Source organism: Hyperolius riggenbachi, chromosome 12 (genome assembly GCF_040937935.1).
Source record: "Hyperolius riggenbachi isolate aHypRig1 chromosome 12, aHypRig1.pri, whole genome shotgun sequence".
Taxonomy (NCBI): Eukaryota; Metazoa; Chordata; class Amphibia; order Anura; family Hyperoliidae; genus Hyperolius; species Hyperolius riggenbachi.
The window spans coordinates 143,462,140-143,477,549 of NC_090657.1; the positions used below are offsets into that span (position 1 = coordinate 143,462,140).

Here is a 15,410-nt window from a genome sequence, read left to right on the forward strand (position 1 = left end):
TATACAGATTTGTGGCTGCGTAATTACAGTTGAAATGTAATGCAATAAATTAACCCCTTCACATCCCTGGGTTTTTACCCCGATCGATCCTGACTATTTTGACACTTCACCTGTGTTGCTATTAACCATTTAAGGACAACGCTAATTGAAATCTACACCCTGTTTCGATGCTTATCTGGCTGACAGGGCGTCGATTCAATTCACCAATGCAGCACCCTTCTTGCCACTTTCGTTGCTCCCGACGATCTCACCGCTGTCTCCCCACCACAGCTCACTCGCTCTGCCATCTATATAACAGCAGAGCCCTGTGAGCGGGTCAGGAGACGATTTCATTGGCTCCTGACCCTGTCTATCAACGTAAGCAACTCCCATTGGCTTACACTGACAGACAGGGTCAGGAGCCAATGAAAGCAGCTACTGTCCGTCTCACAGGGTTCTGCTGTCATAGAAACGGCAGAGTGGGTGGCCGAGGGCTCCCGGCGTGCGGCATTGACAGCGGGTATGTGCGGCAATTCGTCGGCATTCCGCCATTTCTGGTCCTTAAGGGGACAGAGACCGCTGGTACTTAAGTGGTTAAAACAGCAATGACTTTTTCATTACTTATAACACAGTGTTGCTCAAACTTGCCCTTGTAACTCCTTAGCGCTGCAGGTTTTCAGGCATCCTCACTTATGCACAGGTGGGGTAATTAGGGTCTCAGTTGGTGGATTCCATGTAGCTGAGACACTAATTATCCCACCTGTGCATAGGTGAGAATGCCTCTAAAACATGGACCGTTGGGTAGTCACAAAGACAGGTTTGAGAACACAGACTTATAAAACTTTAAAGTGATATGTATGTTTTTTCTTTTCAGGACATTTTAGGCTATTCGTAATATTTTTTCCAAGAATTTTGTTTTATTATAGGCATTTTTGTAGGGCAAATTGGATGTAAATGCAGGAAATAAAATTATGAAGGGCAAAAACTGAAAAAAAGGAACGTCCCACAGTTATAAATCCCATAACAATTTACTCTTTGGCCCTTCCTGATTAAAATGATACCTTATATGCCTTATTTCACTACTAGCTGGGCATGCGGCAGACCATTTTCCCCAGCCTGCGTGTCTGCAGCAATCGGATGCAACTGATAGGGTGACAGCTAGGGAGCCCCAGTGCTGTACAGATGCATCGTTAGGCAACGGCAGAGCAATCCGATCACTATAGGCGGCCACCATTAAAAGGTATAGTAACATAAGTCTTAAGGTACCCATACACTATGATGATTTCCCATTGAAATACAGCAGATTCACTGTGATTGAATCTGTTTCTGAAATCGTTAACGCAGATGTTGACCGATCGACCGTTTTCCATTCGAAATGGATCGATTCAGTCGATCTGTCCAGGCATAAAATTTTGCTCTATCGCCGGCGGGTCGGGAGCGCTCAGCAGTAATATCACCTGTCTGCCGGCGCGAGTACCTGCAGTCTCTCACTTGTTACGGTGTCTTCTCCTCACTTTCTGTACCATCCTGTGAGAAGGCGAAGTTTAAACAGAAGAGTGCGCTCTACTGTTTCAATGTATGCTTGTCACAGGGCGGGATACGAAGTGAAGGGGAGAACAGAGGAGGAAGCTGGAAGAAGTGAGAGACTGCAGGGACCTGGGGACTCACGCCGGCGGACAGGTAATATCATTGAGGTGGCGAGGCAGGCGGCAGCTCCACAGGTTGTGAATCGATTTCATGCTGAAATAGATTCAAAATCTGTGTGCAGTGTATGGGCAGCCAATAGATCCCTCTCTGATCATATTCGATCAAAGAGGGATTTATCTGTTGGTCAATCTGGTGGCAATCATCCAATGTATGGCTGCCGTTACGGGGTTAAAAAGGGGGGTTAATCGGAAGGCAGGGGTTAAAACTTAACCAAAACATTCACTGTAAAGCAGATTGTGCACTTGCACAAGCACACGCAATTGCCCACGAGCAAGCATGGTAGTGATCGGCAGGTTGTAATCATGGACGTAGATTCACTACATCCAGTAACACAGCAGGGACTTTTTGTGGCATAGAATCTATGTCCAAAATTGTTAGCAAAGTTAAGGACTGTTAAAGTGACCCTGAAGTGAAAATAAACGTATGAGATTCCGTATTCTTCAGACCATAAGATGCACTTTCTCTCCTCCAAAAGTGTGTGTGTGTGTGTGTGTGTGTGTGGGGGGGGGGAGACAAGTTCCTGCGTCTTATGGTCTGAATGCAACATATCATGGGTGTCCCCCACATCGCAATGCGAATGCACGTACCCAATCATGAACCGTGTACCTGCCTGTCCCGTGTCCCCTTCTGTCTCTACGTGACCCCTGACTGTACAAGCCACATACCTGCAGCGCCCTTCTGCCATCGGGCAGGCTGCGGCTTCAACAAGAAGGGCGACACGGAGGAGAGAGGCTCCTGACATGGCTGCTGCAGGCTGGTGTGAAGCCCTGTCAGTCACGGCTGTCACTAAGTGACTGGCTCTGACGGTCTCTCGGGTGGAACCACTGTGCCATCTTTGGGCCAATCACTGAACTCTTAGTTACTACTTTGGGCCAATCACTTGAACTTTCCTGCAGTAAATACTTAGCATCTGTCTTTTTCATGGCAAATAAGGCCTTTTAGCTTCTACTTACTTTTCAGGAAGCCAAACAGAATGCGACCAGCTGTTCGACAAGCTCTTTGCATAGATAACTACAAGTTTTTTTTTAACTCTGGCTGTACTGGAAAACAAAAAGGTACTAAAGACACTTAGTAGGACTAGTACTAGAAGTACATTTGTTTATCTCATTATGAGACGTCCCTTCAGGTACACTTTAAGATAATTTATGCATTTGCCTAGACATAGGATATAAAGTAACCCAGGTATCAGGGCCTGGCAGACACCATATCTGTTTGCTATTATGTTACAAAAATACTGTGCTCTAGTGAGTGCTGTGCACCGAATTCTAGGGGTTGGCACGGCTCTCCCAAAAGCAGTTCTTTATAAAAGTAAAATGGTGGGAGAGAGCAGGTGGTAAAGGTTGCTAAATATAATCAGTCATGCAATCCCCAGAGATCAATTGTAAGCCCGGTAATACCTCCGCTTCTCATTATAAAAATTGAGATACATATTAGCCCATCGTCCAAGTGCAACTGATTTAATCCCTGCAAAAGACAAAAACAAAACAATAACAGCGTATTTGATGGTGGCTGTTAAAAAAGAGAACTTTATCAGTAGAGCTAGTAGTGTAATGCTGGGGATACACGGTACGTTTCTGTACCGTGTATCGGGCAGCTGATAATATTCAGCTGGCCCAATCAAGCCGCTCGACCCCCGCCCGCTGATAAGGAAGCGCCGGCGGGGACCGATCCACGCGGACGAGCGGGGACGCGGCTGGGGTCAATCCGGCGGCTAATCGGCTATTCCCAGCACTAGAAGTAAAAGAGGGGAGGTTAGAGTTAGGGAGGAGAGGGAGGTTAATGTTAACCATAAGAGGGGAGGTAAGTGTCAGGCAGAGGAAAGGGTTAGTGTTATGCAGATGAGAAGATAGGTTAGTGTTAGGCATCAGAGAAAAGAGGTGTTAGGTAGAGGCGAGGTTAGTGTTAGGCAGAGGCGAATATAGGTTAGTATTACCTATCAGAAAAAAAGTGTTAGACATTGGAGGAGAGGTTAGTGTTAGGCAGAAAAGAGGTTGGTGTTAGACATCTGCAAGGAGAGGTTAGTCTTAGGCAGAAGAGAAGATAGGTTAGTACATGCGCAATAGGAGAAGGCAGCACCCAACGGGGTTAATGAAGGAACCTTTACCGTCTGATAGGTGTTTGAAAAGTTCTTACCTGTTTTCACCTCTCTAGCGATATCCTGCGGAGGGTTTGATTAGGAGAGGGAAGGTTAATGTTAGGCAGAGGAGAGGTAAGTATAAGACAGAGGAGAAAATAGGTTAGTGCTAAGCAGAGGATGGTGTTCAAATCAGCCGATAGTATTTTCCTGCTGGGATCAAAGCAGTTACACTTGATCGATGAGCTAATATTCATGTACCAGAATTGTCACTGAAAAAGAATGGCAAGGAAACTAGAATACTTCCTGGTGGAGGAGCAGAGATGTAATTACTAAGGGTAAAGCCTATCATTTGTGCACTGTAGCGTGGCCCCTCAAAAAAAGTTGAATTTCACCAAAGAAAACAAAAGCAGAGTACATTTCCACCGCCCCCTTGAAATAACTCACTGTGAATTACTGCTTCCTCTCTCATCGTCCGGCAGCGCAGATACATTCTTCCCAGCCGCTCTGCTGATCTCTCTGCACAGTTAAACAACACAATACATCATATCTATGCCAGTCAAAGGAAAAATTGCTATGTATATGGCTTTCTTTAAATGAGTCACCACAAAAGACTTCTGTGATCTTGATTTACAAAAAAAAAAAAAAAAAAAACACACACACGTATTTTTGATGGGAAATGACATAGGTGTCTCCCAAAAGATAATAAGACGATGTACAAGAGGCATTATTGTGGGGGAAAAAAAAACACACTTCTCAGCTTTTATTTACATTTGAGCAAAAAGTGTTCAGTCCAAAATGATTTATACCCTTCACAAACTGTCACAGTCTGTGGAAAAATCAAAAGTCCTATACCATTCTAAATAGTCCAAGTTGTTCTAAAGTATCCATACTACCCTGATTAATTGAGACAAGCTGTTTTAATCAACTCACCAAGTGAAAATCAGCAGCTATCTGCAGTTGAGTTGTGGACAGTCATGGCTAAGACAAAGGAGCTCAGTAAGGACCTGTGGCTGCGTATTGTGGCTGCTCACATGTCAGAAAAGGGCTACAAGGCAATTTCTAAATGTTTTCAAGTTCCATTGGCTACAGTGCAAAGTAATTAAAAAAATACAAGATGTTCCGCACTGTGGAAAATCTCAGAGGACGTGGTCGGGAACCAAAAGTGACACCTGTGCTGGCCAGGAGGATAGTGAGAGAGGTAAAAAAAATAATCCAAGGATCACCACCAAGGCCATCCTGGTGAATCTGGGCTCTCAATCAATCACTATTAGCCCATTCCAACATTGACTTGTTAATTCAGGGAGTGTGCCCTTATTCCATCCATGTATGTATGCATGGATGCAATATAAATTTGTATAACTCCAGCCAGTTTTGGGTCTTTCTGGATCCTTCCTTTAGCACAATTAAAATTTCAGTGTGCTGGAGGAAGGGTCCATAAAAACCCAAAACAAACTGGTGCTGTTGCATTTGTTTAAAACTTCATTGATGAAACAAAATTTGACCTGCACGCTGTTACACAAGTCATATTGTTTACCACAAATACGATTTATGATATTTTTTGGAAAGACAGACTCTTTGGCCTCAATTCACAAAGACCATGCTGGAGATAATAAGGCAAGAGAAAACTTGCCACCACACAGTGAGAGAGTTATCTTATCTCTTCATTCCTTAACTTCCCTCCTCTGTAGTTATTTTCACACACAGTTAATTAACAGCCTGTCTTTAACTTTAGAATTCTGGAGTTATTTTAAAGAGTAACTGTTAGCCCCCAAATTGAATTTTAAAACACTATTGCAATGTTTTATTTATTATATAAGTGAGCCAAAACGCCAATGCACAAGTTAAAAATCAATCTAATTTTGTTACTATCTAACCTTTTCCCCCAGCTCCGGACGCAAGCCGCATATCAGATACTATAGCATGCAGAGCATGCCTATGTCTGGCCGACCCCCCTCTCCCCCCCAGGACCAGGTGCCAATATATTCTCCCCACCGCAGCTGACCGCTCTGACACGGAGACAGAGCGGCAGCACTTCCAGCACCGTCACCGCAGAGCAGCCGCCGCCGAGTCACATGTGAGAGAATCACATGTGAGAGATGCACGGCGCTGGCTGCTCTGCGGTGCTGCTCTGGAAGTGCTGCCGCTCTGTCTCCGTGTCAGAGCGGTCAGCTGCGGTGGGAAGAATATATTGGCACCTGGTCCTGGGGGGGAGAGGGGGGTCGGCCAGACATAGGCATGCTCTGCATGCTATAGTATCTGATATGCGGCTTGCGTCCGGAGCTGGGGGAAAAGGTTAGATAGTAACAAAATTAGATTGATTTTTAACTTGTGCATTGGCGTTTTGGCTCACTTATATAATAAATAAAACATTGCAATAGTGTTTTAAAATTCAATTTGGGGGCTAACAGTTACTCTTTAAGGATTGAAGCGTTAACTTAAAGAGGATCTGTAACATCAAAAGATCCCCTGGGGGGGTACTCACCTCGGGTGGGGGAAGCTTCCGGATCCTAATGAGGCTTCCCACGCCGTCCTCTGTCCCACAGGGGTCTCGCTGCAGCCCTCCGTACAAGATGACGTCATTATTTAACTTCCCGGCTCCTGCGCAGGCGCTCTGACGGCTGTCGGCTCTGAACTACACAGAAATACCCGATCGCCGTCCGGTCTGCTCTACTGTGCAGGCGCAAGTTTCCGGCGCCTGCGCAGTAGAGCGGACCCGACTGAGATCGGGTATTTCCGTGTAGTTCAGAGTGGAAAGCAGCCACAGCGCCCCCGCTGGAGCCAGCAAAGGTAAATATTGATTTTACAGTCGGGTCTGTCGCCGGCTGTTCGGAGGGCTGCAGCGAGACCCCCGTGGGACAGAGGACGGCGTGGGAAGCCTCATTAGGATCCGGAGGCTTCCCCCACCCGAGGTGAGTACCCCCCAGGGGATGTTTTTGAGGTTACAGAGTCTCTTTAAAGACAGAAGAGTTAACTTTAGGTTTGCCTAAGGTAAAATGTTTCCTGAATACTACATGCCTCATCACCATGGTGATGACTCTAGAAACGTTATTAAAGACAGGAGGTAAGTTTAGTGAATTGAGGCCAAAATCTTTTGTATACCCCTCAGTAGAGGTATGGTGATCACTCCTCGGAAAATACCACTCTACCTCCAAGATTGTTATATATAGCTTCAGCCAGCAGGGAGTGTTGTTGGTCAAATCCAGGTTTCTATAGTTTGAAAACCCAGATTCTGCAGCACACTGCACCTTAGTATCACAGCTAGGGGACAGTCTTGAGGAGGCTACTCAAGTGCGGTTCATGCCGTGCTTCTCCAGACCCAGATGCTTCCTCCTTGCTTCCAAACCAGGAAACCTGGATTTGAGCACCAACACTACCAGCAGGTGGTGCTATCACATAACAATGATAAATTACATACTTTTCAAAATAGGTGAAGGTGCATCGTTTTGTATAACAAGTTACACTTGTTTCATGGGCCACATAGGCTTATTAAAAGTGTCTGAGTTCAAATAAGTGTTACTTTATGAACCTACTGCACCCTTTAACAACATAAGCATATTCTCACTGATAAACATAACCACAAATATGGAAACTCACTGCATTTGATTTAACTCTGTAACAAACGTATCCAGTTTCACTACAAAATTAAGAGACTCTCCCAGCCCCCTCTCCCCAGTACTTTAGAGATCCTTTGCATCTCAAAACCACCTAAACATAAGTTTATATATAAGAGCAAAAAACGTTCTCCTTTGTTGAAAACCCCTGATAGAGTTAATACATTACTTTGGATTAATCCCAATTACACTACACCAAATTATGGCAAACGAGGTAGGTGGGATCAGTAATAGTTTAAGAGTGTAGCATAGGAGGTAGCTAGGATCAGAAATGGTGGAGGAGGTAGGAGGGATTAGGAGTGGTGGAGAAGGAGGCAGCTAAGATCAGGAATAGTGGAGGGGTGCAGCACAGGAGGCAGATGGGATCAGGGATGGGGAGGATGATGGTGGAGGTGGTAGCGGTGATTAGGAGTGTTGGAGGGGTGTGGCACAGGAGGCAATTGGGATTAGAAATGGCAGAGGATGATCGTTGAGTAGGCAGCTGGGATTACCAATGGTGGAAGGGTGTGGCACAGGAGGCAGCTAGGATCAGGAATGGTGGAGACGTGTGGCACAGGAGGTAGCTGGGATCAATAATGGTGCAGAGGTGTGGCACAGGAGGCAGCTGGGATCAGGAATTGTGGAGAGGTGTGGCATAGGAGGCAGCTGGTATTAGGAATCGTGGAGATGTGACACAGGAGGCAGCTGGTATCAGGATTGGTGCAGAGGTGTGGCACAGGAGGCAGCTGGGTTCAATAATGGTGGAGAGGTGTGTTACAGGAGGCAGTTGGTATCAGAGATGTAGATAGGTGTGGCACAAGAAGCAGCTGGGGTCAGGAATGGTGGAGAGGTGTGGCACAGGAGGCAGCTGGTATCAGGGATGTAGATAGGTGTGGCACAAGAAGCAGCTGGGATCAGGAATGGTGGAGAGGTGTGGCACAGGAGGCAGCTGGGATCAGGAATAGTGGAGAGTGATCAGGAATGGCGGAGAGGGATCAGAAATGGTGGAGAGGTGTGGAACAAGGGGCAGTTGGGATCAGGAATGGTGGAGAGGTGTGGCACAGGAGAAAGCTGGGATCAGGAATGGTGGAGAGGTGTGGCACAAAAGGCAGCTGTGATCAGGAATGGTGGAGAGGGATCAGAAATGGTGGAGAGGTGTGGAACAAGGGGCAGTTGGGATCAGGAATGGTGGAGAGGTGTGGCACAGGAGAAAGCTGGGATCAGGAATGGTGGAGAGGTGTGGCACAAAAGGCAGCTGTGATCAGGAATGGTGGAGAGGGATCAGGAATGGTGGAGAGGTGTGGAACAAGGGGCAGTTGGGATCAGGAATGGTGGAGAGGTGTGGCACAGGAGACAGCTGGGATCAGGAATGGTGGAGAGGTGTGGCACAAAAGGCAGCTGTGATCAGGAATGGTGGAGGGATCAGAAATGGTGGAGAGGTGTGGAACAAGGGGCAGTTGGGATCAGGAATGGTGGAGAGGTGTGGCACAGGAGACAGCTGGGATCAGGAATGGTGGAGAGGTGTGGCACAGGAGACAGCAGGGATCAGGAATGGTGGAGAGGTGTGGCACAGGAGACAGCAGGGATCAGGAATGGTGGAGAGGTGTGGCACAGGAGACAGCTGGGATCAGGAATGGTGGAGAGGTGTGGCACAGGAGACAGCAGGGATCAGGAATGGTGGAGAGGTGTGGCACAGGAGACGGCTGGGATCAGGAATGGTGGAGAGGTGTGGCACAGGAGACAGCTGGGATCAGGAATGGTGAAGAGGTGTGGCACAGGAGACAGCTGGGATCAGGAATGGTGGAGAGGTGTGGCACAGGAGACAGCAGGGGTCAGGAACGGTGGAGAGGTGTGGCACAGGAGACAGCAGGGATCAGGAATGGTGGAGAGGTGTGGGACAAGAGACAGCTGGGATGAGGAATGGTGGAGAGGTGTGACACAGGAGACAGCTGGGATCAGGAATGGTGGAGAGGTGTGGCACAGGAGACAGCTGGGATCAGGAATGGTGGAGAGGTGTGGCACAGGAGACAGCTGGGATCAGGAATGGTGAAGAGGTGTGGCACAGGAGACAGCTGGGATCAGCAATGGTGGAGAGGTGTGGCACAGGAGACAGCTGGGATCAGGAATGGTGGAGAGGTGTGGCACAGGAGACAGCTGGGATCAGGAATGGTGGAGAGGTGTGGCACAGGAGACAGCAGGGATCAGGAATGGTGGAGAGGTTTGGCACAGGAGACAGCTGGGATCAGGAATGGTGGAGAGGTGTGGCACAGGAGACAGCAGGGATCAGGAATGGTGGAGAGGTGTGGCACAGGAGACAGCTGGGATCAGGAATGGTGGAGAGGTGTGGCACAGGAGACAGCTGGGATCAGGAATGGTGGAGAGGTGTGGCACAGGAGACAGCAGGGATCAGGAATGGTGGAGAGGTTTGGCACAGGAGACAGCAGGGATCAGGAATGGTGGAGAGGTGTGGCACAGGAGACAGCTGGGATCAGGAATGGTGGAGAGGTGTGGCACAGGAGACAGCAGGGATCAGGAATGGTGGAGAGGTGTGGCACAGGAGACAGCTGGGATCAGGAATGGTGGAGAGGTGTGGCACAGGAGACAGCAGGGATCAGGAATGGTGGAGAGGTTTGGCACAGGAGACAGCAGGGATCAGGAATGGTGGAGAGGTGTGGGACAAGAGACAGCTGGGATGAGGAGTGGTGGAGGTGTGGCCCAGGAGACAGCTGGGATCAGGAATTGTGGTGCAGAAATACTAGCAGAAGATTCATACTGACAGTCACTACAATGTTTGTAAAGTAACACACAGTTTGAAATCACTGGAATAATAATAAGAGTGCTCACACCTCTTTAGGTTAATGTCAGCTGGAAATTCAGAAGCCAAAAAAACAATTGAAAGGAAATGAAGCATACTCTCATTTTAGCAAAGCATTAACCGTTTATTACTCCTAGGAGCCAACATGATTTTATTCCTCAGTAAAGCTGTGTGTTTGATTAAGTATTACCGATTTAACACTCCATCGGAGATGAGCGCTTCCTTGGGATGGAAATATTTGTGGTAAACATTTCTTATAACCGTATCTGTAATGGAAGAGAAGCAGAAATTTGTCAACAAGACACATATTCCGTTAGCTTTAAAACATATCTTGCAAAAGATAAAATTACATATGGTCGTAGCACAATAATGTGTGTAAAAGTCCTGGGCAATTTAACCACTTCCGTACCAGCAGTCTCTGCCCCCTTAAAGGGAAGGTTCAGGGAGGGTGGCTAAAAAATAAAAATCAATTTCCACTTACCTGGGGCGTCATCGGACGTCCGCCGGGCTGTACTGCGCAGGCGCAGATCTACTGCGCCTGCGCAGTACAGCCCAGAGGACGTCCGATGACGTCAGCGCGCCGGCGTGGGACGCAGAAGTGCCGGGCCTTGGAGCACAGAAGAGCCCGACCTGGCAGCCGGCCTGGCCAGGTCGGGTCGGCCACCGGAAACCACCGGGAGCCTGCGGAGCGGCGGCGAGGGCACCTCCTGCCTGCCACGGGCTGGAGGAAGCCCCATGTAAGTGGAAATTGATTTTTATTTTTTAACCACCCTCCCTAAACCTTCCCTTTAAGGACCAGAGACTGCTGGCACGAGAAAATGTCGCCTCCCAATGAATCGCCGCACATACCCATTGCTCTTGCCTGTCACGGCGCTGCCCTATCGCCGCAGGCTCCTCTCTCTGCCATCTCTATGACGGCATAGTGCTGACAGCCAGTCAGGAGCCACTTACTTAAATCTACGTCCAGTGAGAGCGGCAGCACCACCTGTTGGACATAGATTTATACTGCGTCGGTCCGGAACCAGTTAAACAGAGAGAGACCCATAATTTTCTATGATTATTGTTAAACCCCATATGCACGCTAGAAAAAAAAAGTCGGCCGAGGTGGCCAAAAACACAGTATCAGCCAATAATCCAGCATGTGTACATCAGCCCCCAACCATTGACCACCACTTATCCAGCGATCTGCCCGGTGGGTCAACTCAGCAGAACGACCGCCAATACCTTTGTTGGTGCCGCTCGCCCAGCCCACCGTATAATGTCACATTTGTGCTGCTCTGCCTGCCCTTTATGTCCCACATAGGAACACAATGGCGTAAATTCATCAAGCATTACCACGTTCGGTAATGATAAAAACACCTGAGTTTACAAAGCATTTAGTAAAATGTCAATTCATCAAGGCTGTTACCGCATGGAAAGCTATAAATTACCGAGCAGTGAGGTAAACTACTGACTTGTGCGGTAAACACCTCCAACACATCAGCAAATGTCAATTCATGAAGATCAGAGCATGCGGTAAAGCCCAGGAACATGTTCGCCAATTACTGGCAGCTCTTAACTGTCGAAAACCAGCTTTGAATGCCTTCTGTGTGGATATTCTCATGATTGACAGGAGCAGTGAGCCAATAGGGACAGCCTCTTTTCCCTGCAACTCCGTGATTGGATCCGAAGCCTTCTCTGGAGGGTCCAGCTTTTCTACCCCCAGGCAGCGAGCAGAGAGATCGGAACAAAAGATGTTTCCCCTGCCACCCATTGGCTGTTTAACCCCTTAGGTTCCTGTTTGAAGATGCAGATGAGCTAGTGGGGAAATCACCTTAGCATGACATGTGTAATGTCTCCTGGAAGTTCATCTAAGCTGTAGCAATTAAATAAAATGTTAAGACTAACAGACAGATTCAGAGCAAGCAAAGGCAGCATAGCATACATTCTACAGGGATGTGGGGATGCATCTTACTATTGTAATGCCCTCTCTGCAAGGAACAGCTTGTAGCAGCACAGAGACAGGTTTTTGTGAATGGACGCATAGTATTTCGGTACCCAACTTCTACCGGTGCGGTAGAATATCATAAAAATATTGATGAATTAGCAAAAAAAGTCTAAAATACCGAATGCGGTATTTTCCCAACCTATTTTTTTTTCTTTTTATCATACAGCTTTTGATGAATTGATGCCAATGTGTTGTCAGCTGTACAACTGACTCCGCGTCTGTACAGCTTTACTCCAGCAATATCACCTGAGGGATAGGCTCCTATCGGGCAACATCAATTAAAGAAAATCTGTAAGGAAAAAACCCTCTGGGGGATACTTCCCTAGGGAGGTGGAAGTCTCCGAATCCTAATGAGGCTTCCCCCATCCTTCTAAGCCAGCCCGATCCAGCGCTGGAAGCCCCTGAACGTCCGAGAGGTAAATATTTAGCTACCGTGATGCGGCGCAATAGCTCCAGTGGAAATAGCCGAGCCTGATCGGGTCCGCTCCACTGCACAGCTATTTCTGCTGAAACCCATCAAAAAGCCACTACTGCGCTTGCACTGGATCGCGGTAGGTGAATATTGCCATGCCTGCGCAATGCTTGGCGGGGGGAATTTTCGGGGATACAGTGCTGGATCCCCAAGGCTACAGAGGACATTAGGATCCTGAGGCTCCCCCCTCCCAAGGTAAGTACCCCATGGGGGCTGTTTTTTTTTTTTCTTACAGGTGTACTTTAAGCGTGTGTAATGGCCTTTAGACTACCCACATAACATTCAGAGGCCCATATGCAATTAACTTTTACACCTGAGTTTTCTCCTAGGAGATAATTTTTCATTTTCTATTAAATTAACTTTCCAGCACTCTGCAATTTAAAAAGTACCAAAAATTAGGTAACAGAGTACTATCACAATTATTTTGAGTATTTCCTTGCTTGCTGGGGGTTTAAAAGACATTTTATTTACAAATTTTTAAAATATCACCTAGGAGAAAACTCAGGAGAAAAAGTGAATTGCATAGGCCCCAGAATCTCTTATATGTTGCGACTTTGTAAACGGATAATCATTACAGCGACATCACAGAGTACCCAAACAGCCCATGGTGACCCAGAACCACTAGGAGAGTATCAGGGACCTGAAGTCCTAGTATTCAATTTGTGTCTAATTTATAAAGCGCCAACATATTACGCAGCGCTATATGTGTTTGAGTGACACCCCTGATCTATGGGTAGGGGTTGGACCAGTGCCACAGAATACCCAAATACCCAAATAGCTCATGGGAAACCACAGTTGCTCATTTAAAATTAACCTGAGGCGGCACAATTATGCAATCTTTATTATACCAAATTTTGCTAATTATTATGAAAATCTATTGTAAAATGGGCCAATTAAATCTTGCAGTGGAAGCATTTGATTGGTCCATCTTCAAGCTGCATAGATTTGCAGTACCCTTTGCATGATTTTGCACCATCTTTGAATTATTTGCATGTTTCAAGGCAGAAAGATGGTACAAAGCCAAAGCAGTGTACTGCCGACACCCCTCCTCTCCTGTTGATGCACCTGAAGTTAGAGCTTCAGGGTTATCTTGCGGCTGACATGGTCCACAATTTAGCCTCCAGCTTTAGCGCCTGAAGAAGTCCGCAACCCACATCCAGACCTGCAGTGCCTCACACATTCTCCCTCCTGTTGCTAGGTCACGCCAAGTCCATGGAGAGCCTGTCCAGATTCAGGCCTGAGAGCTCCATTGCCTCTTGTACCCCCATGGTATATCTCTGTACTCTTCTATGTATCCCAGAATCAAATAGGGAAAATTAACTCCAGCTAAGTAAATAGTTTCACTGGTAGGTAAAAAAAAAAAAACTCTACAAGACTCCCCTGCATCATGGATGCACTAGGTAAAAAATATTTTTTCCCTGTGTTTTTTTTTTTGTTCTCTAAAACCTAGGTGCGCCTTATGGTGCGAAAAATACAGCATATATGCATTCATCATAGGACTGCCAACAGGGGAGGAGGGTGGTACCACAATACCAGGCCCAAGGTGGATGGTGCCCAGTGCCCATAGGGAGCTCTTTCCAGCAAAACGTTTATTTATATTGATGGCAGTGCTAAATGATGCTATATGAAGAAGAGGACTATTACCTGTGTTCACCATGATGCCATACTCCTCCAGAAGAAAGTTTACATTTGTGTCATATCTTGACTCTCCTCCTTCTCCCATCATGACCAGAATGTGATCCCCTTGCTCCAAATGCGTCTTAAGTGCCTCAAACTGTGCAGAGAAAATGAATGGTAAATAAGCAGCAAAGCCAATGGATGCTCCCCCCATATCAATGTCAACATGGGCAATACAATGATTACCAATGATGCCAACACTCCAGCCCCCCATAGAGATTAACAGGAAGCAAGTCAAGTGGCAGCATGGACCATGAGCTAACCTTAAAGAGAATCTGTATTGTTAAAATCGCACAAAAGTAAACATACCAGTGCGTTAGGGGACATCTCCTATTCCCCTCTGTCACAATTTCGCCGCTCCCCGCCGCATTAAAAGTGGTTAAAAACAGCTTTAAAAAGTTTGTTTATAAACAAACAAAATGGCCACCAAAACAGGAAGTAGGTTGATGTACAGCATGTCCACACATAGAAAATACATCCATACACAAGCAGGCTGTATACAGCATTCCTTTTGAATCTCAAGAGATCATTTGTGTGTTTCTTTCCCCCCTGAGGGGGGAGTGCATAGCAGAACCACAACACTGAAGAACTTGGCAGCCTTCCAGACACAGGCTGACAAGTCTGACAAGGGAAAGATACATTGATTTATTACAGAGACTGTGATAGTACAAAGTGCTGCAGTAAGCCAGAACACATTAGAATAGCTTTTGGAACTTGTAGGATGATAAAAAACAGGATGCAATTTTTGTTACGGAGTCTCTTTAAGGAAGAAGGTAGCGAGTGCTGTGCTTGACATCTACTTCAAAACCAATGATCAAAACAGAGCAATACTAAAAATTATGGTACACCTGAACTGAAGGGCATATGGGAGGCTGTCATATTTATTTCCTTTTATACAGTACCAGTTGCCCAACAGTCCTGCTGATCTATTTGGCTGCAGTAGTGTCTGAATCACAGACCTGAAACAAGCATGCAGCTTATCAGGATAGACTTCAGTCAGAACACTTGATCTGCATGCTTGTTCAGGGTCTATAGCTAAAAGTACTAGAGGCAAGTGCATTGTTAAAAAGGAAATAAATATGTCAGCCTCCGTATCCCTCTCAGTT

At 46.7% G+C, this 15,410-nt stretch overlaps 1 protein-coding gene across 1 annotated transcript in view; it reads right to left on the reverse strand.

Moving 5' to 3' along the window:
- IFT52 (intraflagellar transport 52) overlaps positions 1-15,410 on the reverse strand; it is a 57,816-nt gene that overhangs the window by 28,959 nt on the left and 13,447 nt on the right. The window contains exons 4-6 of the mRNA XM_068263788.1: positions 14,272-14,401; positions 10,359-10,434; positions 4,208-4,279 (exon numbers count right to left, since the gene is read on the reverse strand). Of these exons, the coding sequence (XP_068119889.1) occupies positions 4,208-4,279; positions 10,359-10,434; positions 14,272-14,401 (278 nt within the window). The remainder of the gene's footprint in view (positions 1-4,207; positions 4,280-10,358; positions 10,435-14,271; positions 14,402-15,410) is intronic.